General features: G+C 45.4%; 1 protein-coding gene across 1 annotated transcript; it reads right to left on the bottom strand.

Annotated features, from left to right (window-relative positions):
* Positions 1 to 21,961: 21,961 nt before the first annotated feature.
* LOC126456607 (uncharacterized) lies at positions 21,962 to 22,452 on the bottom strand. The gene is made up of 2 exons (XM_050092351.1): positions 22,447 to 22,452; positions 21,962 to 22,315 (listed from the first exon to the last, which is right to left on the bottom strand). Exons 1-2 carry the CDS (start codon positions 22,450 to 22,452, stop codon positions 21,962 to 21,964), a joined length of 360 nt encoding a protein of 119 aa, XP_049948308.1.
* Between the last annotated feature and the right edge of the window lie 199 nt (positions 22,453 to 22,651).

Here is a 22,651-nt window from a genome sequence, read left to right on the forward strand (position 1 = left end):
GTACCATTGTACGAGTATAGGTTTTTCCTCGCAAACTTTCCGCGCTGGACGACACAAGACTAAAATATGGTTGGTCAGCGATCGGAAGAATCTGTAGAGAGGGAGAACATTCCGTGGTTTTGCGAATATGATTCGTTTTTGGAATTACGAGGGTGGGGAGCCGAGCCTTGCTGGGAGGCCAGCGGTGGAGAGAAGAGGGTCTTCCGTTGTGAGAGCCCGTGTGTGACGGTCGTTCGATATCAGCTTTGTTGCTACGGACGGATTTGCTGTCCTTGCTCTCAGGAGAGTTTGTAGTTAGAACACTTACGCACTGTACTGTTGCGAACCTATACGAATCTGGACTTCACCTCCGGGTTGGAAGTCGTCGTAGAGTAAGCAGCGTTCAGTAATTGAGAGCACTTCTTCTGCCTATACTTACGTTGAGACTCCGTCCTTGTGGTTGGGAGTTCGCGTTTCTCGTCTGTAGAACATAGAGAGGAGAAGGCATGTTATAGTATATTAATCAGAGGACCGCCTTCTGCCGTTCTAGTGTTTGAAAGAGTTTATTTGTGGTTGGAGTTCTTCCATCGTCGCAGACGAGTAGGAAACCATCACTTCGACGCACCAGACGCAGTACGTACGGTGATATCGCAAATTGCTTCGGCTTACTAGGGCTATAAAAGCTAAACAGCTGTGATCACGTTAGTTTATTTCCACTGAGGTTCCACACCTCCGTAGATCATATTTGAAAGTAGTGTCTTCTAGGGTTTGGTACGTAGATGATGTCAGTCATTTCGCGTTATAGATATTAGTCCGCGCAGTCATAATAAGGGGCAGATTGGGCAATTGATTAGTAATTTTACTTAAGAAATTAAAACTTTGTAAAATAAAGTTTTTTTTTAATCTACAATAAATATATAAACAGGAACAACGTTTATCATTTAGTAGTATTAGTTGTCTTCATCATTCATTTATGTTTAGATTGTAATGTATATGTAAAAAAGAGCATTAAGAGATCCTAAGATCTGCTTCAAGGAGTAGCCAGACAGGGCCAAATCTTCGCTTTAGCGTGTATTATTCTCTGTTGCGCATATTCATTTTACACCCTCCTGGAGTAGCATCATGGACCTTCTGTCTCCTGTACTGCCCCTACTACTTTAACGCTCTTGTCTGAACAACAAGGGAGGAACATCCGTTCTCATCAGAGCAAAATCCCTTCTAACCCACTCGATCGTTCAGCCATTTAACCGAGCGAGGTGGCGCAGTGGTTAGCACACTGGACTCGCATTCGGGAGGACGATGGTTCAGTCCCGCGTGCGGCCATCCTGATTTAGGTTTTCCGTGATTTGCCTAAATCCCTCAAGGGAAACGCAGGGATGGTTCCTTTGAAAGGGCACGGCCGACATCCTTCTCCGTCCTTCCCTAATCCGACGAGACCGATGACCTCGCTGTCTGGTCTCCTCCCCCAAAACAACCCAACGTTCAGCCATTTACTCGAAGTCCTTCTCAGTAGCAGCAACCCGACTCTGGAATAACCTTTCGCATTGTGTTAGAGAAGTGAATAACATTCCACCGTTAGAAGACAGTTAATGACACACTGTATCTACTAAAGCATCAATAAGGATTACCGTTGATCGAGTGCGTACTCATCACCCCTTGTAGATCCTTCTTTCCGACAAGATCTTCCTCATTTGCCAGTATTCTTAGCTAATGCAGTCTCCTTAAATTTACTTTCCTCAGAACTCGCTGTATCGGAAAACATCTATTTTGTACACATATAAGTTTTTTTCTAAATATGACACTATCACTGTTGCTCCTATTGCCGTTACTATTATCTTTATTACTATTGATATTGTCACCATTAGTGGCAGCAGCTGCAGCAGCTGCAGCAGCAGAAGTACTGCCAGTATTAATTTGTTAGGTCATAGTCAGTATAATTTACTCACACTGCCTCTTCGGAGATTCAAATAACTACTTGTCATATTTAAGTTGTTATGCCTTAGGTAACTATGATTTAAAAAAGGTACTGAATGTGTGAAACCCTGGTCTGATGTAAGAGAGGACCGGACGGCCCTTATCAGATCAGGTTCAATAGGTAAATAAACAAATGTAAATGTCGTCTGGCATTGTTGGCTGGGATCCCACGGGGTGGGTTCAACTGCCTGTCGGAAAATGGTTCAAATGGCTCTGAGCACTATGGGACTCAACTGCTGAGGTCATTCGTCCCCTAGAACTTAGAACTAGTTAAACCTAACTAAGCTAAGGACATCTCAAACATCCGTGCCCGAGGCAGGATTCGAACCTGCGACCGTAGCGGTCTTGCGGTTCCAGACTGCAGCGCCTTTAACCGCACGGCCACTTCGGCCGGCGCCTGTCGGAAAGGTTCTTCCTCCACGCACATGGGTCTCCTTCCTTGTGGATATGTGTGAATTCGATATTGCATTTCCTGTGTTATTCTGATTACGGTGCAAAGTTCCTTTAGACAAGCATGTATCGTAATCAGAATAAGACAGACATTGCAATGTCGTATTTATCGGCCGATACCGTGCAAGCGACTTTCAAGTACAGCACCAGGCCTGCACGGAAGTATACATAACTGATGACGATATATGGAAGTTTTGGTCTGACTGTCAGTCGCGCACGGATAGCCGAATGTTAAGGCGATCGCACGTGATAAACGGGAAATCCGTGTTCGAGCCCCGTCCGGCAAAATTTTCATTGTCGTCATTCCATTCTACAACTGATGGTTGTCCTCATTCGCAATTACAAATTGATTTAATGTGGGAATTCTGTCGTGTGTGTATTTTTAGAGTGTTGGTCAATGGCCGGCCGGTGTGGCCGTGCGGTTCTAAGCGCGTCAGTTTGGAACCGTGTGACCGCTACGGTCGCAGGTTCGAATCCTGCCTCGGGCATAGATGTGTGTGATGTCCTTAGGTTAGTTAGGTTTAAGTAGTTCTAAGTTCTAGGGAACTGATGACCTCAGTAGTTAAGTCCCATAGTGCTCAGAGCCATTTCTTTTTTTTTTTTTTTTTTTGTTGGTCAATGTATAGCGTAGTGTTATGTTTGTGTTGTATGATGAGAGAAAGGAGAGGGTGAAACACAACGCCAGCACACCCAATTCCCCCGAATAGCACCAAGAAGACCGTCAAGTTTAGCGTCCCCATCTAAATGACGGTTCGCTGTCAACAGTGTCACATGCTCTCAGTTCACGAGACACTGCGGAGAGGTCTAGAGTTCAAGCCGGGGCCTTCGTGCAAAGACTGGCGATTACCTCTCGCCCCCTTGCCGGCCGAATACTGGCAGTGAAAGTTTCATACACCATCAGGATTCGAAACGGCTGAGCTGCGTGTGGTGTACTGAGATACCACACTAGAAGTGTTTGAGACAGTTGGTATCAGAAGTACCGTGGACGTCCATGGATGGTATTAACAAGACCACCTAGTATGGTACTTTATTCAGTTTGGTACATATATAAATAATGGTTACAAATTAATAAAACTGTTCATTTTCGCAAAGTAGTATACAGGGTTAACATTAACAAAACCGGCACATTGCAGGGAAGGATTCCTAACTGGAAATGGAGGGAAAAATGTCCTATGAACATGTGTCCGGAAATGGATGGCGTGTGTGCAACGACAATAAATCGTGCATCACATCCACGTCACAACAGATTTTAGAAGTGAGCTCCATGGGATTGCAGGTGACAGAGATAGTAGCTGTTGTCTTGCAGGAGACAAATAATCGTACTTTGCCTCACACCATGTTGGCGGATCACTTGCCTGTAAGTCTTCGAACCACTCACATATCTGAGAACCTAATCCGTATGCTGGGCCATTCGTTAATAGTAACACTATATCTAACACTTTGTGAAATAAAGCAATATGAAGTCTGTCTCTTGCCCTTTGACCATGGTTCGTGCGAGAAAAGAGCAAGCTGAGTTTGGCACGAGCGAGCTTTCTAAATCCATGCTGATTCGTAGACAGAAGCTTTACTTTGTAAAGAAAATTTATTAAACTTAGAAAATGCTCAAAAATTCTGCAGCAGACCGAACTTAAGGCTGTTGACCTGTAATTTTGCTGGTTTTTTCCTTTACCCTTCTTACATACGACTGTCACCTGCGCCATTACATAGACGATTCATTGGAACTCTTCGCTGCAATATTGCGCTCGTCCCATTTGTTGATAAATGTGGACACGTCGCACTGCACACTGATGTGTCTGAACTTTTTCTATTCAGTACTGTATTTGTATTCATTGTTGTTGAAAATAAATCGTCATTACGTTGTTCATTTATATACATACGATAAATCTTCAACATAATGAGCCATCTGATATTGAGAGGTGGCATGAGCCCCCTCTCATATTTCTATCTTACGATTTTCCTCTCTAATTGCATGCAGTGAAAAGTCGCTATTGCTTCACACGTGGACTTCCCACGCAGCGTCTCTCGTCACCCGGGTGGTCCGGTGACAGGCGGGCTCTCCTGATCTGGAAAGGGTTAAGCCGACGGGTGTGAGGAAGTCGAGTGAATGCTTTGCAGACGCCGACATTGTCAAAAGACACGCCTGGAGGGGTCTGAAGTAGCGGCTGGGCTAGAGGTTCCGTTACTTCGCAGAATCTTAGCGAAAACACTTTCTGGCGGGCTACCAGCGAGGCGTGGGAATGACTTGTGTACCCAGGCAGTTGTGGCGGGAAAATTCACGCACTTTCTGCAAAATAGTAACTGTGATTGGTTTGCTCAGGGCATAGCTCCGTGGCATAGCAAAATCAGCGCAGAAATTGGCGCCAAGAATCTCCATTGGTGGAATGGTAGTGCTCCGGCAATGGAGTGGAATTTTCCGCCGGTTTTCGAGTTGCTGATTGGAACGTTTAACCACGGCCACTGTCGTGGGGGCGGGAATGTTGTGTATTCGACCTGAACGGGTGCTCTAGGTAGTCAGCTCTCGCCTTTCGGTCGAGGACGTCGAAGCAACCAGCCATCGCCTCCGGTACGCAAGTTCGTGTTCTGGCAGTTAAGAAGACAGTTTGGTAATGTATGTCCGCAGCACCGGCAGATAGGGATTTTCCTAGGTGATAATCAGAGCTCAGCAGAGCGCGCCTGTTCGTCTTTTTCTAACTTTGTTCTGTCTTGAGTAGCAGCAATTAATGTTGGGTTAGCTGTGTGTCTCTCTTAAGATTTGAGTGGCAAGAAATTGGCTCCACATACCACTTTGTCATAAACCTCACAATCTAGTTGAGGGACAACTTCACCTTCACAGCGTTTGTTTGAGTATCCAATTTGAGCCAATTTGGTGTATTATAAATGTTTCATGTGTTTTTGTTTATTATTTTGTGTTTAGTCTTAATAAATCATATTGTTATTTTGGACAGAACTTTCATTCTGTTAATCGGTAGAGCAACCCATCATTTCTCACTACGTTAATGAAACCTTCCTTTATTTAACTTATTTATCAAATTAAATTATTGCAGGTGTCAAACTCTTTTTTACTCCACTTGCAGGGTTGATTACAGTCAGTTCGTGTATATTTTTTAATCCATGTGCAACAGCAAAAGTCGGAGTTAGAATAAGGGGGGGGGGGCTTAGAGCATCATTTACATATGTAGATTCTAGAAGAACTTAGTGTTAAATACACTGCTAGCCCCGGCACCTCGCAATATTCTCCGCTGGATAACGGCCTCCTCCGGACTTTTGTATACACAGCCTTACATAAACAATTAAGCACCCAGAAGATAGGGTCAGATATCAGTCCAACATCCTACACGTACACAGCATCGGCAGGTATGTAAATGATTTAGAGTTCCAATTCTCTGTGACAGGTATCACGGTCACCAGGGTGCATTAGTGTGGTTACCGGGCCTGCTAGGATATACAGTATAATGGACATCAACAGTTTCAGATGTTGCGTGGTTGCTGTGAGGAAAGCGGAGAAGCTGCTTACTTCTGAGAGACTGTGTTAGCAGCATCTGACAGATTTTGAAAGGGACTTTATTACAGTAATTTGACCCGCTGGTCGGATTGTGCAATGTTCGTACTTCAGGGGCATTTGGATGTGACAGTGGCCCGATGTCGAACTGCACGGGAACGTGACAGCAGGCACACTCGTCCTCAAGCTTCAGGTCGAACACGGCTGTCCACCTAAGGGCAAGACCGCCGTGTTGTGCGCCAGCCACGTCGCAGTCCCCGTACACCTACTCCTGCCACGCGAGAACTTTTGTAAACCGTCGTCGCCAGTTTTGTAAACGCTTCGTCGCTACTGCTGTGGAGGCCGAGTTGCGACTGTCGTTACGGTAGGCCGAGTCTGTGAGTTCGTCAAACGGCTTCTGGTGCAGAACACCGCTACGACAGTATCTCCCTGCCATTATTACACAACTACGCCCCAGAGCCAGGTAACAGGATAGGAGAACCAAGGTTCTACAACACTTCAACAAATTAGTAGATTCATACAAAAGAGTTAAAAGGTATACTTATTTTTGTGACTTGTTGAATAATGGAGTTTGCAACACTCCTTATACGAGGGCTATCCACAAAGTACATTACGTTTTAGAATTAAAAATAAATAAAGTATTGGAAAATTTTTTATTATATACTGATGAAAGCCACACTTAAATACTACTTTTCTACATAGTTGCCATTTAAATTAAGGCACTTATCGTAGCTATGGACGAGCTTGGAAATTCCTTCGTCGTAAAATTCGGCCGCCTGCGCCTTCAACCACGTGGTTACCTCTTCTTGAAGCTGTGCGCCGTCATCAAAACGCTGCATAGCCAACCACTTCTTCATTGCTGGGAATAAGTGGAAGTCTCTCGGTGCCAGGTCGGGACTGTACGGCGGACGAGGAAACAACTCCCACTTAAAAGATTCGAGAACTTCACGAGTGGCATTTGCCGTGTGGGCCCGGGCGTTGTCGTGAATCAGCAAGATCTTTGAGCCCAACTTTCCCCTGCGCTTGTTTTGTATTGCTCTTCTGAGGTTGTGCAGAGTTTGGCAATACCTTTGAGAGTTTATTGTAGTGCCTCTTTCCAGGAAATCCACAAAAATCGTATTTCTACCGGGTTACTGATTAACCACGTGGTTGAAGGCGCAGGCGGCCGAATTTTACGACGAAGGAATTTCCAAGCTCGTCCATCGCTACGATAAGTGCCTTAATTTAAATGTCAACTATGTAGAAAAGTAGTATTTAAGTGTGGCTCTCATCTGTATATAATAAAAAAAGTTCCAATACTATATTTATTTTTAATTCCAAAACGTAATGTACTTTGTGGATAGCCCTCGTAATATAAGACAAAAGAAGCCCTCAATGGCTAAGTGCAAATAATCGTAGGTTTACTTCATAGTACATAGCAAATGCAATTTACAAAAACTGTCTGTTCGCTTCTAAGAGTTCGCTAAATGATGTTCCCTGGCTAAGTCAGGCCTGGACGTTGATCAATAACCAAGTGAGCGAGAGCTGCTCTTCTGTTTTCCGAGTAGGCTTCTGTCTGTTATCGTCCGGTCATTGGCGAACTGTACTTGGCCGGCAGTTGGCCGAGATGAAGTCGATATCTTCATCCTCAGCGGCGTCCGTGGCGCTGGTGGAGCTTGCGCAAGTGACGAGTCACTATGGCACTATTACTACCTTGCATCTCTGCGCCTGTGCTGCTTTTGCCCTGGCAGTGCCTTATTCGGACGACACAGCAAGGACAAGTAATGGACTCCCTGCTACACTGCTGTGGCACCCTGCTCCATTGGTCGTAGACCAGCAGCAGCCGGAAAAGGGAATTAATGTCCCAAGCGTAGGCTGCCATTAACACCACAACACGGGGAGCTACATTTTACGTGGTGCCATGGCCGGGAAGCATGACCTGATGAATGGCGTCGCATTGTGTTCTGCACTAGTCCAGATGATCATCGTCAACGACCATGCCTGCGATTTAGGAAGAGGTCGCCTTCTTTCAGTGTTTTGGAGAGACGGCGGTGTTACTACCGGCGTCATGGTGTGGGAGCCATCGAGTATGACTTCAGCTCACAGCTGATAGTGACTGAGGTAACTCTGGAGGCACAGCGGTACGTCACAGACATCCTGTATCCTCATGTGTTACCTCCCACACGACTACATCGTGCTCCCAGTTTTCAATAGGACAGTGCTCGGCCACACATGGCGTGCGTGTCTATGAAGTACCTGCGTGACGATGAGGTACTGCCATGGCCAGCAAGTTCCGCAGATACAATACGTATTTGACCAGCTTGGTTCAAAATGGTTCAAACGGCTCCGAGCACTATGGGACTTAACTGCTGAGGTCATCAGTCCCCTAGAACTTAGAACTACTTAAACCTAACTAACCTAAGGACATCACTCACATCCATGCCCGCGGCAGCATTCGAACCTGCGACCGTAGCGGTCGTGCGGTTCCAGACTGTAGCGCCTAGAACCGCTCGGCCGCACTGGCCGGCTGACCACCTTGGATGTCAGCTCCGTCCCAGTACCAGTATCCACGATATCAAGGACCTGTTATAAGTGTTGTGGACCAGTTTGCCTCAGGAGGGGATACAACGGCTTCATGATATCCTTCCCATCCGAATCAGTGCATGCACCTAGGCCAGAGGGCGTGCAGCGTGATACTAAGTGGGCTCGCAGTGACAAGTCATTTGTAAATTTGACTCGAGTGTGTAATCACTACGCCAACGGCCTTGCCGCAGTGGTAACACCGGTTCCCGTCAGATCACCGAAGTTAATCGCTGTCGGGCTGGGCTAGCACTTGGATGGGTGACCATCCGTTCTGCTGAGAAGTTGGCAGGCGGAGTGCACTCTGAGGCGCTACTTGAATGAGAAATAGCGGCTCCGGTCTCGTAAACTAACATACGCCCGGGAGAGTGGCGTGCTGACCACATGCCCTCCGTACCCGCATGCAGTGACGCCTGCGGTCTCAGGATGACACGGCTGCCGGTCGGTACCGTAGGGCCTTCCAAGGCCTGTTTGGACGGAGTTTGTAATCACTAAAATAACATCACACAACCACTGAAACTGTGAAGTTTCATTTTGATTCCTCCTCCATTTCTGGGTGCTTCACATTTTTATTTTTTTTATTTTCGTATTTTATTTTATTTTATTTATTTTTTGACAGCCAGTGTACATTATGATCTCCGCAATACGCACTCTGTATGTTTTCTAAAGCAGTTTACCCAGTTTCCACTAGGCCATAGTCTCTTTCTTTCCTTGTCTCTTCTAATCCTCCCGGGTTCGATTCCCGGCGGGGTCAGGGATTTTCACCTGCCTCGAGATGACTGGGTGTTTATGTTGTCATCATCATTTCATCATCATTCAGGAACGTGGCGAAACTGGACTGAGCAAAAGTTGGGAAATTGTACAGGCGCTGATAACCGCGCAGTTGAGCGCCCCACAAACCACACATCATCATCATCATGATCATCAACTTCTAATCCTGGCAAGATATTCGCCGCACCATGCTCATCTCAATTTAATTTTCATTACAGTCTTAACCACATACTCAACTGCAGTTTGTTGCCTGAGCGATTGATTTCTTGTCTCCCGGAGTAATTCCAAAATGTACCTCTCCATTACGCTCGGAGCACCCACAGTTTTTGAATGGTTTTCGCACTGAAAGTTCAGATCGCACTGTCATTAGTCATAAATGATGACACACTCTCATCGTCAACATTCCACAATATACCTGCTTATTTTGCTTTAACTGATTTTAAAAAAGCGTTTGGCAAAGTAAACGTATTGTTGTTGTGGACTTCATTCTGAAGATTGAGTTGATGCATCTCTTCACCTTAGCCTATCTTGTACAGGTCTTTTCATTTCTTCCTAATCACTGCACCCTACATCTCTCTGAACCCGATAACTATAGCTAAGCCTACGCCACCCACACCCTCAACAATTTTAACCCCCCGCATTTGTCTCTATTGCCAAATTAGCTATTCTTTCTGCCTCAGAAGGTACAGTACCCCTTCAAACTACCCTTCTTTTCTTTTCTCCCCCGTTTGATTCAGAACCTTTGCATCGTGTAAACGATCTACGTCTCTAATCTTCAGCACTCTTCTGTAACATTTCAAAAGCTTCAGTCTCCTTCTTCTCTGTACTGTAAACGTCCATGTTTCACTTTCATATTGGGCTACACTCCAGACAAATACTTCCACAAAAGACTTCCTATACGCATATTTATATTAGATGTTGACATATTTTTCTTTTTCAGAAGAAACGGAACACGTGTGCTAATTTCAGTGTTCCATATCCTAATCTTATTCACTCTGCATCATCTGATTTGATTCGACTGCATTCTAATGCATTTGTTTTAGTTTCGTCGACGTTCCTGTTACAAGCTCTTTCCAGGACACTATCCATGGAACACAGCGACATTATTTTGGGTATTAATGGAAAAAGTGTCTCACGTAATTTAGTAAATATTATGCAAGAAATGTGTAACAGAAATGATATCGGGATACATGGTAACTCAAGGCCTTAGACAATGGTGTCGAGGATTACCTATTCTATTCAATATCACCAATTCTATTTCATATTTATATGTCGCGTTCACTGTCATATATCTGATGAAATTATCGACATAAAAAAATTTTGCGTCGGAACTCGAATCGCAAATGGTTTTGAATCAGAGGACTTTCTTCAACTGGGCAGTACATGCTTACAAAAATAGCAGAATGTAATAGCAATGTAAAACGCATACTTATTTCTAGAATAAACATAAATGTTATAGCATGCAAAAGAAGTGGGTGAGTTCAAGGTATGATAATTATATAGACCCTGTAGAAAGGGTCAGCAAATTTTTGGATATAAGTTGTGACATCATTTACACATAGTTTGATATATATATGGATCTCCCAAACTTTACACATAGCTTGATATGTATAGGGATCTCCCAAGCTTTCAGTATCTGAGTGACACAATCAGGAGGAAGTTTTGAGGTTTGGGATGAATCAGATTCCTACAAATCTGCAAATTAATGAAGTTGCTCGAAAGGGGCTGATCAAGGAGGCGTAATAGTTAAGGCACGACAATGACCTTCCCCGCCGAACCACAGAGATTTATTAATTTTGCTTTTCCGCTTATTTTCTTCCATCCGTTTTTCATGGATGTGTATGTGGGACACTAACAAAACAAGCCTGAAAAAGAGACAACATAGAGATAAAAGTCGAGAGATGTAGACTACTAGATTGGGGGAGCAATGAAAGTATAAGGCAGTAACTAACAGAAGCAACGAAGTGAACGAACGAAAGGAAGACGCAGCTGACCATAGTACATGGAGTCGTGCTATAAAATAAATAACTGAACTAAAAGTTTGCGACGTACTCGTTGCTTATTGAGCTCTGGCAAGCCTGGGCTATCTGTGTGACTGGTTCTGCGTCAGTCAGTTGTTTACAAAATTTAAAAAAAGATGACTGTTAGGCTACATTGCAATGAGATACGCTGGTGTGGCACGAGTCTGCTGGATTGAAGAAGAAATGTTTGGAAAAATTGGAAATTTGTGGTAAGGTCGTATGGGACCAACCTGCTGAGGTCATCGGTCTCTAAGCTTACGCACTACTTAAGCTAACTTAAACTAACTTACGCTAGGGACAACACACACACCCATGCCCAAGGGAGGACTCAGAAACGTTTGGTCTATCACTTTAGAGGGCAGGGGAAACAAGGAGTCTTTCAAAATGGTTCAAATGGCTCTGAGCACTATGGGACTCAACTGCTGTGGTCATCAGTCCCCTAGAACTTAGAACTACTTAAACCTAACTAACCTAAGGACATCACACACACCCATACCCGAGGCAGGATTCGAACCTGCGACCGTAGCAACAGCGCGGCTCCGGACTGGAGCGCCTAGAACCGCACGGCCACCGCGGCCGGCAAGGAGTCTTTGTTGCTTCCATGGCGCAGGCAATGGGGACGTCAGCTGTAAATTATTTTGTTTCGGAATTTTCATAGAAACCTTCTGCTCTGCTGTGTTTGCTGTTTGCTTTATTTATAATAGATTTTGAAGCCTTATGTGGCTACAAGCTCTGGCACATGGCACAGCTGGCGAACGACGCCTGCACGTACACCGACCAACACAACTGAAGGGTCACTCTTCCGAAACCCTGTAATTGACTGCCATTCCGACACATAAGCTTGAAATTTGGCAGAAAGGTGTCTGCAACAGTCCTCTGTACTGGTGCAAAAGCACGGCGAGTTGCGACCTCACCCTCAGCATCGGTGACGCTTCAAACAGCAAGTTTTCGACACGTGCGAAGAAAAAAGGCCGCAGCTCAGAAATCATTGTAACGTGTAAGGTGGGTTAATGATATTACATTGGTACCAAATTTCACCATAATTCTGTCCAACGCCACCGTGGGCGTGGCATACAATGGAAAATTCGCCACATCCCCTATTACCCACATTCCTCCCTCCTTTCGAAGCTTCTGCGGTGAAGGTTAGAATCGGGACGCCCTGCATCAAAATCACACCGCTTTCTCTATGGGTGGCCGACGAAAACGTTTGAGACGCACCGCCGCTCAGAATCGACACGAGATGGCCTCAGGCGGTGGCATAAAGGGTGTCAAAGAAACCACCCTTTCTCTTGGGGCGTTGAGTCCCTCAATTCCTAATTAAAAACGGCAGTTCGGTGTTCAAATGGCTCTCAGCACTATGGGACTGAACATCTGAGGTCACCAGTCCCCTAGAACTTAGAACTACTTAAACCTAACTAACCTAAGGACATCACACACATCCATGCCCGAGGCAGCATTCGAACCTGCGACCGTAGCAGTCGCGCGGTTCCGGACTGTAGCGCCTAGAACCGCTCGGCCACCACGGCCGGCAGTTCGGTGTGCAGTGAGAAACGGGACGACGTTCTTGACAATATTTGACACTACTGTCACTCTCTGGACGATTCAGCCCTTCTCTAAGGGCATCGTGAGGCTGCAACCCCACTGAACGCAATCGCACCCATTTGGAGTGCAGTGCGACTACCGTTTTAGGTCTGGTGTACAGTGTGGAACCTCTAGGAACCCTTCAAAATCGTTCGTCGAAATGTGAACGTGATCGGAAGCAACAAAGCGTACTTATGCTTTTTCAGCCCTCCTTTATCACTTCCTCCTGTGACATGATCATGGAGGGCGGACGAGGGGGGGGGGGGGGGGGGGTAGGTAGGGAGGACATTGACACTTGGATGAATAAAACGGCAAAGGATCCACCTAAGACAGTCTAGTTCCGCAACACCCTCAGTGCCACCCGTCCACATTGGTTGTACCTGCTCCTGTATTGACAAAGACAGCCTGTGACGAAAAACGGCGCGCCTGCTGGCAGGCTACGCTGCTAGTGTAGCGCAGTTAGCGGAGCGGGCATGCGGAATCAGTGGGGTGTCAAGAGATTGCTGGCCTGCAGGGGCCTACGTCTCCGTGACAGGTTGTCTGCGTACAGGTACATTTTTAAACTGCTCAGTAACGGCGATCCTTTGCTATTTTATTCACTTAAATGTCAATGTTGTGTCCCCCTCCCACTCCCATGATCACGCTGTAGGGCGAACTGAAAATGTGGAAGCATTCTTTGTTGCTTAGGATCACGTTCAGATTTCGTCAATTGGTTGTGAACGAATTTCAGTGATACCAATCTGTACACCAGAGCAAAATTAATTGCAGTCGCACAATACTCTAAAGGGGGCGATCATGTTCGATGGTAGCACAGCCCACGATGTCCTTAATCGTGCCAATGGGGGAGGGGGTGGGGAGGGCGGAGGGGGGGAGTCGAGAATTGTCAGCGGTATCTAGGATTGTCAAGAACGTTGTCATGTTGTTCATCACTCTACGGATTGTCGTTTCGATTGCGAAATGTGTGGGAATCAAAGCCCCCAAGGAAAGGGGTGGTTTCATGGCACATTTTATGCCACCCGCTGAGGCCTTTTCGTGTCGATTCTAAGCAGCGGTGCGTGTAAAATGTTTAACCTCGGCCACTCATAAGAGAACTGCGTGGTATCTACGCTGGGTTGCGGTTCTGACTTCCATCACAGAGACTCCAAAAGGGAGGGTGAAACGTGGGTAAGAAAGTGTGTGACGACTTTCGCATCGGGTGACAGGCCCACAATGCCCTGGGGCAGAATTGTGATGGAATTTGGTGCCAATATGCCATCATTGACCTACCTTGCGGCGTACATGAAATTCTGAGCTGTGGTCTTTTTTTCCGCATATATCGAGCTTTTGCTGTCTGGAGCGTTGCCGAGCTCGAGGGTGACGCCGCAGAGCACCAAGCTTCTTTACGATCACAGAGGAACGTTGTAGGCACCATTTGACCAAATTTCAAATTTATGCGTCGTAATGGGAAACAATTACAGGGTTTCGAAAAAGTGACACTTTAATTGTGTTGTGCAGTGTATATCTAATGAAATGACAAGAGTTTCAGAGATTTTACAGGTTCCATACAGATATGATTTTATGTATGTAGACTGAATCGGTGAGTGAAAATTTGTACCAAGGTCGGAAATCGAAACCGGATGTCCTACTTACTAGGCAGGTGCGTTAGCCACTAAGCCAACTTGACACAGTAGTTTAGCCAACTGTACGGATTACCCTAGCACGCCTCCATCCTTCATCCAAATTCTCACTGCCGTCCCAGTCTACTTTTAAAAACCCCCTTACACAAGAACAGAATTGTCGAGGCTCTCCATGTTCTAGAATATAACACCTCAGCAACGAATGTAAATTGGGTATCCGGCCTGAAACGCAGATGCATGTACTTATCCCAACGAAATGACACATTTACGGTCGATGCTGAGGTGCTATTCTAGAACATGGAGAGCCTTTGCAATTCTGTTCGTGTGTAAGGGGGGAATTTAAAAGAACACTGGGACGGCAGTGTGAATTTGCATGGAGGAGGAAAGCGTGAAGGGATGCCTTGTGACGTACGCCCAGACCAAACGCAACGAACAATACCCAATAAAGTGCAAAAAAAAAAAAGAAAAGAAGAAAGGTGGCTAACGCACCCGCCTAGTATGCAGGAGGCCCGGTTTCGATTCCCGGCTTTGGTGCAAAATTTTCATCTCCGCTTTACTCTCTGTACATACAATCAGTATATACGAGGCCTGTCCAGAAAGTAAGTTCCGATTGATCGCGAAATGGAAACCACAGTGAATATCATAAATGTTTTATTTGTAACAGTTAGCTACACCTTCCAGCTACTTCTCTACGTAGTCGCCGTTCTGACTTGGACATTTGCCGTAGCGTTGTATCAACTTTTCAATACCCTCATCATAGAAGGCAGCCGCCAGTGCTTTCCGCCAATTCTCCACGCTGGCCTACAGCTCTTGTCAGTGCCAAAATGTTGTCTTCATAGACAGCGGTTCATGTGACCAGAGATGAAACTCAGAGGGAGACAATTACGGGATGTATTGCGGGTAATCAAACATTTCCAATTGAAAACGATGCGGGAGCATCTTTATTGCCCCTGCAGAATGCGGCTGAGAATTATCTTGAAGAAGAAATAGCACGACGGTTATGTAATGTTGGCTGCATAGCTTCAGGCGAAATTTCTCACCAGGCCCTCGTACTTGGCGGAAGACACTATTTTCTAGACATATTTACGCGCTCACTGTGAGCTCGTAAATGAGGAGAGCGACGTGATGCTATCTGGGGTCATACTAGAGACACTACTCAGCACATCTGTGCAAAGCTTTCTCGGATTTTCATAGTCGTTTCCATTTTGCGACCGATCGGAACCTATTTTGTGGACACCCCTAGTATCTTGTTTCTAAAACACGGTCGCGATGGGCCTTTTGGCCTGGTGGGTCACTGATAATCTTTTTGCTTGTATGTGCTCCATAACAGGACCACCGCCATAAATTACCTATACGTGCTTTGAAATCAGTTGCAGACAGAGTAAAGAACACACGCAGCTGAGTGTAAATTGGTATGGAAGTAGCTTGTTTGCTCCATAGCAAAACTAAAAATGGTGTGGTCCCAGGTGAAATCATCGAATAGTATTCATATTCTTATGCTGTCCATCTCGGACTGTGTATCACATAAAAGATGAATTAAAATTTCCCATGTCAGTTAATTTTATTTTCTTCCGTGACGCATTTAGAGGGGCTTACATGATCATCTTTAAGTGAATCAGTGGATTACATTACAATTTCATTTGCTGTATTTAGGCAGTTCAGATATAAATTACCAAGGGTGAGTTGGCGTTGACTGTGTTCCTCTGTTGTTTGAGCAGGGAGGGAGCATGTTTCCAAGCAGAATTTCAGCAGAAACCTTCATCTTGACCTATAACATCGCTTGCTAATTTAATCTCATCTGCTCCCTTAATAACACCATCCTAATAGGTGGAAGAAAGGCCAGAATCTCCTTGTTGTTATATTCCATAGAATGATCAGGCCAAAGCAATGTCAGTAGTAGCAGATTTGCTCGGCTTGCAGTTATTCAGATAGTGTTATTAAGGAAACAGTTGATATTAAATTCGCAAGTGACTTTATAAGTAGAGATCGAGGTTTTGCTCAAATTCTGCTCGGAATCCGGCTCTCTCCGGGGTCAAACAACGAAGGGAGAAAAGTAACGCTATCCGCCCGTTGGTAATTAATATTCACTATCGATAATTTCTGACATTGACCGTGTTTGTATGATGGCGCTAGTGTCTACGGCGTTTGCGTGCTGTCTTTCGGCAGATGCCCCACATACCGACGTTTTAAATTGTTCTCTGGTTGCGTTTGTGCCTTGAAAATGGCGGGGTGCGCACCTGTCGGAATATCGGCGGATGTGTAAGACGGCGTTTCTCAACCGCCGTGTGGCGACACATGGGTGTGTCACGAATGCACGTCAGATGCTTAGCAACAAATCTGAGCAGCATGCACAAAAACATTGAATTCCCTGTGGAACATGAGACCAACAACAGCTTAAGTTTCTTAGACATAAAAATCACCAACAAAAACCACAAACATCATTTTCAGATTTACAGAAAAACAATATCCACTGATGTATGTATCAAATGCTCATCTTGTCATCCAAACCAGCGTACGATGGCATACTTTAGATCCACATTGAATCGCCTACATAAAATTCCACTTGAACCAGTTCAAAAAGAACAACAAAACAATATCACTAAAACCATAGCCTCAAACCACTGATATATGGTAGACAAACTATTACAAAAAATCCAAAAACCACCAAACAACAAAGGTGCACACCAGACAACCACGCAGTTAACACAAGACACAGAAAACAGCAGAAAATATGTTGCACTACCTTTCTTAGGAAGCATATCCTATAAAATAAGCAATCTATTTAAAAACACAAACGTTAATATAAGCTTCCACACAAATAATTAACTCAGCAGATAGCAGTTCACAAACTAAAGAATAATAACCTCTCCCTGCAAAAAATCTGGCATGTAAAAACTTAGCTGTGGAAGTTGCCCCTCCTACTATACAGGGTGTTACAAAAAGGTACGGCCAAACTTTCAGGAAACATTCCTCACAGACAAAGAAAGAAAATATGTTATGTGGACATGTGTCCGGAAACGCTTACTTTCCATGTTAGAGCTCATTTTATTACTTCTCTTCAAATCATATTAATCATGTAATGGAAACACACAGCAACAGAACGTACCAGCGTGACTTCAAACGCTTTGTTGCAGGAAATGTTCAAAATGTCCTCCGTTAGCGAGGATACGTGCATCCACCCTCCGTCGCATGGAATCCCTGATGCGCTGATGCAGCCCTGGAGAATGGCGTATTGCATCACAGCCGTCCACAATACGAGCACGAAGTGTCTCTACATTTGCTACCGGGGTTGCGTAGACAAGAGCTTTCAAATGCCCCCATAAATGAAAGTCAAGAGGGTTGAGGTCAGGAGAGCGTGGAGGCCATGGAATTGGTCCGCCTCTACCAATCCATCGGTCACCGAATCTGTTGTTGAGAAGCGTACGAACACTTCGACTGAAATGTACAGGAGCTCCATCGTGCATGAACCACATGTTGTGTCGTACTTGTAAAGGCACATGTTCTAGCAGCACAGGTAGAGTATCTCGTATGAAATCGTGATAACGTGCTCCGTTGAGCGTAAGTGGAAGAAACTAACATGAGATCTAACATGGGAATTAAGCGTTTCCGAACACATGTCCACATAACATCTTTTCTTTATTTGTGTGTGAGGAATGTTTCCTGAAAGTTTGGCCGTACCTTTTTGTAACACCCTGTATAAGGACAAAATGAGAGAAGTATTGAGACTCGGGTCAAAGAGCATATAATGCCATACGGCTGAACAAAATATCAAAATCCTCGTCTGCTATGCACGCAACTACTAAGAGTCATGGAAGAAAGAGCATTGAAGACCCTGTACAGGTATTGCGCCATGCTGAGAAAGGTATCTTTATGAATTTGCTTGATAAGATTGAAATATATGTTCGAGGGTTGAATGAAAAGTAATGCCTCCACCTTCGTTAATTGGGTTTGGATCGGAATATTTTAATAAATCAAACGTAGAATGTGATCTTTAATTAACAATATTCACTCTTCCACAAAATCACCAGTCAGTTGTATACATTTCTGCCAACGATGAACAAGTTTTCTGAAGCCGTCACGGAACTAATCGACACTCAGTTTCCGCAACCACAGTCTCACAGTTCTCTCAATGTCTTCATCAGAAGCATAATGATGTCACCGCAGATCGTCTTTGATTATTAGGAACATATGGAAGTCAGACGTTGCTAAATCTGGACTGTATGGAGGATGCCATACGGTGGTGAGATTCAGTCTCTGAAGTTCTGCTGTGGTGCGACGTGAAGCGTGTGGTTTGGCATTCTCATGCTGCAGGAAAACATTTCCCTCCTCCTTTCGGACTCTTGTTAGCCGTCGTTTCAGAGCTCGCAGCGTTGTGAAGTAACGCTCTGAATTTGTTGTTATTCCACGATCAAGGAAATCCACATGGATAACACCATTTGCATCCCAGAACACTGTGGCCATGATGTTCCCAGCCGAGGGCTGGGGCGAGTCTTTGTGTTGATATTCTACAGACTGACGTTTCGCCTCCGAATCGTAATGGTGTACCCACGTTTCGTCTCCTGTCACAATTGAATGGAGAAAGGCGTCACCTTCATTCTCGTAACGCGAGAGGACTTCCTGGCCAATTCCACGTCTGTGCTCTTTCATTTCAGGAGTCAGCATCCGGGGTACCCATCATGCACACGTCTTCCGATAGCCAATAAAATCAATAATGTGACCCTCACGTTCCTGTGAAATGCTGATTGTGTTTGCAGTTTCTCTGTGAGTGATACGTCGATCGTCCTGAATCAATCTGTCAACATTTTGCTTGTGAAAGTCGGTGGCTGCTGTCACACGACGTCCAACGCTTTGTTTGTCACACACGTCAGATGTTTCCACCTCGACATCTTTAAACTCACTCGCCCAACGACGCACAGTACTCACATCAACACAATCACCATAAACTGCTTTCATTCTCTGATGAGTCTCGTTTGGGCTGACACCTTCTGCTGTCGAGAATTCGATGACTGCACGCCGAAAGGGAGGAGGCCCTCCCCGGCCCAGCAGACCACAAGAAAGGGAGCGCTGGACTACCCTCGGGCTTCCTCCCGGCCGGGGCTAAGGGCTCGGGGGTCGCGGATCCCGTCCCGTCTCTGTCACGTTCCCACCGCAGCGACAGAACGGCGCCCCTATATCACTAACACTTGCCTTGCACCAACAAGCCCTTGTAAATATGACAGATATCACACGAAGGGATGAAAGACAAATTGAAACAATTAACCCTGTCAGTCACTTTTATTTTCTTCTACGACGTGTTTCAGGGGCTCACACTCTCATTGTAAGATGGCTCAATGAATACACGTTAAGACACATTGTACATTAGTCTTCACTTTTTGTTTTCCCAAATGATGAGATTTCCTTGAGGTGTTATGCCCTGCAACCATAACAAGATGTGATACAATGTCTTTTCAACTGTAATTGTGTCTCACAATGATTTTAAACGATGTTAACAAATTATTATAGTGCAAATGTTTTGGTTACTTACGTTGAAAAATCCGCGCCATTACGTTCCACGCTGATTGCATGTGATCTACTACTCACTTACTACTGACATAATCTAAAGCACCACTCACACACCAAGAAGTTTCACCAAATAGAAGTAACTATACAAAGATGGCGATATCACAGCTATAAAAATGCCCAAGACTTCCACACTCAGAGATATTTCGATATATACATCTATGTGACAGTAGGAATTTACAAATTACTAATGTTCCGTTGCTTACTATTTATATTAAAAGACGACTTATTAAAATTAAGATAAACAAATAAAGCAGTCAGTTTGTTATCAAGGGCTACTTCAGTGGTATGATTTAAATATTATGGTATACATTGGAACTAAAGTAAATGATAAGGTATAGATTTACATAAATCAATATTACAACTGTCGAAATATTATGCAAATATTATGGCATACATCAGAAGCAAAGTAAATGATCTGGGATGAATGTATATAAATAAATATTACAACAGCGGAAATTACATTGATTTTTTAATTTTTTTTAATATAGCTAGTTGAAAGTATTGTAAGACAAAGCAAATTGTTATATATTATTCGCTATTTCCTATTGGGTTATTGTCTGCCTTTAGTTGTTGTTAAAGGGAGTAATGTTTACTTTAAATTGGAAGGCAAGTTAATGAAATTTTAAAGAAAGGCTGTTCATTGAGGAGATTTTGTGGTGATTTGCTTTTAATGTACGAGGGTTGATTGAGAAGTAATGCCTCCACTTTCGTAACTCTTCAACAGCTGGTAGCATTCGTATGCGGCAGGTAATAGCTTCTTCTGTAGCCTCTTCTCTACAGCTCCAGTTGGCAGGAAGCCTTAGCATTTAACAGTTGTGTTGTAAAAGTGTAAAGTATAGAACCCTGCACAGACGGTCTTAACATGCATTCGTTGAGCCATCTTACAATGAAAGTGTGAGCCCTCGAAACACGTGGTAGAAGAAAATAAAAGTGACTGACAGGGTTAATTGTTTCAATTTGTCTTTTATCCCTTCGTATGTTATCTGTCATAGTTACAAGGGCTTGATTGGTGCAAGGCAAGTGTTAGTGATGTAGGGGCGCCGTTGTGTCGCTGCAGTGGGGACGTGACAGAGACGGGACTGGACCTGCGACCCCCGAGCCCTCAGAGCCCCGGCCGGGAGGAAGCCCGAGGGCAGTCCAGCGCTCCCTTTCTTGTGGTCTGCCCGGCCGGGGAGGGCCTCCTCCCTTTCGGCGGCCTGCGGTCGCGACTGATGGATGTCTCGGTCCGAATGGTAACAAAGACAGGTGCACTAAAGAATCAGACAAAGGCCATTGTGCCCGCGCACCTATAAAAGAGCGCCGGTGACAATGAGGACGTGTCTATTGATGTGTAACAACAATAACGGCGTCCATCAGCGGCGCAGTATCAACATTGTGACGCTAGGGCCGAGTCAAGGCCCGGCGAACAATGGCCACCAGCCTCTTCCTCCTCCTCCTCCTCCTCCTCCTTCTCCTCCTCTTCCTGCGCCTTGTCCTTCAGCGTCTCTTGTGTGCCCGCTCCTTTCCTTTCGCGATCTCTACGAGTTATAAAACAAGTATAGGAGGCCGGCCGTACGCGGTACCGGCAGCTATCTTACACAGTGCGAGGGGACACAATACAAGTTTCCATTGTAATGAGCGGCTAGAGTTAGCATATGAATAAAATGGACAAAAGGGAAGGAGGTTAGCGTGGGGAGGGAGGGAAGTGGGCCCCAGAAAGGGAACAGGGGAGGCGGCGAGCGGTGGGGAGGCACTCTCTCCGTCTCGCTCCCTCGCTCTGTGTGTATCAGAACTAACTCTTTTCTTTGCCCGTCGTAAAGGAGAAAGGAGGTGGAGTGCGGAAAGCGGAGGAGGGCTGGGATTATTGTTCTCAAATGTATAGCGCTTTGTGAAGCTTCTATTCAGAGCGAGAGAGGTCCAGGCATTACAACAGCGGATCTTGCGCAATTCTGCAGAAGGACAATGCAGCATCAGACTGGTGCTGCATGTAAAGGGACTTGCTGAGGAGGCCGGGAGGAGGCGGGGGCGGAGGCAGGGGGCGGCGGCGGCGGCGGCGGCGGCGGCACGGCTGCCAACATTGCGGGGGCAGGTGGCAGCCCTGCTGGCTTGTCGCGTGGCTCCCACGCGCGCGGCACTTGTTCGCTGAATTGCACCTGCGGCCCCACGCCGCCAGCGGCGCTCGCTACAGGGTGGGGGAACGGAGTGGGGGTGGGGAGGGGAGGGTGCCCTGTGTTCGCCCCAAAACTCGGCTCACCCCGCCGCCGTGGCCTTTGACCCGCTGCGCTGCCACCATAATAGACCTGGAGCTCCAGGCGACGCGGCGCCTGAAATATGTATCACAATAGATTCTGCGCGCCTGTGCGATGGTAGCAATTAATAACAACAATGGACCATACTTAAAAACCGCTAATAGCTCTCTGAAAACAATTTATAGCACGCTAGTAAATTCACTCACATTCATGTAGCTCTCTCTGTAAAAATAACACTTTCTTCATTAGACTAGCACATACGATACATTGTACTTTCCACTTAGTTGTACCAAGCAAGATACCTCATTCATTGACGCTGTTGCTGCTGTTGTTGTTGTTGAGATCTTCAGTCCGAAGAGTGGTTTGATGCAGTTCTCCATGCTACTCCATCCTGTGCAACCTACATTCTTT

This window comes from Schistocerca serialis, chromosome 2 (assembly GCF_023864345.2).
Source record: "Schistocerca serialis cubense isolate TAMUIC-IGC-003099 chromosome 2, iqSchSeri2.2, whole genome shotgun sequence".
Taxonomy (NCBI): domain Eukaryota; kingdom Metazoa; phylum Arthropoda; class Insecta; order Orthoptera; family Acrididae; genus Schistocerca; species Schistocerca serialis.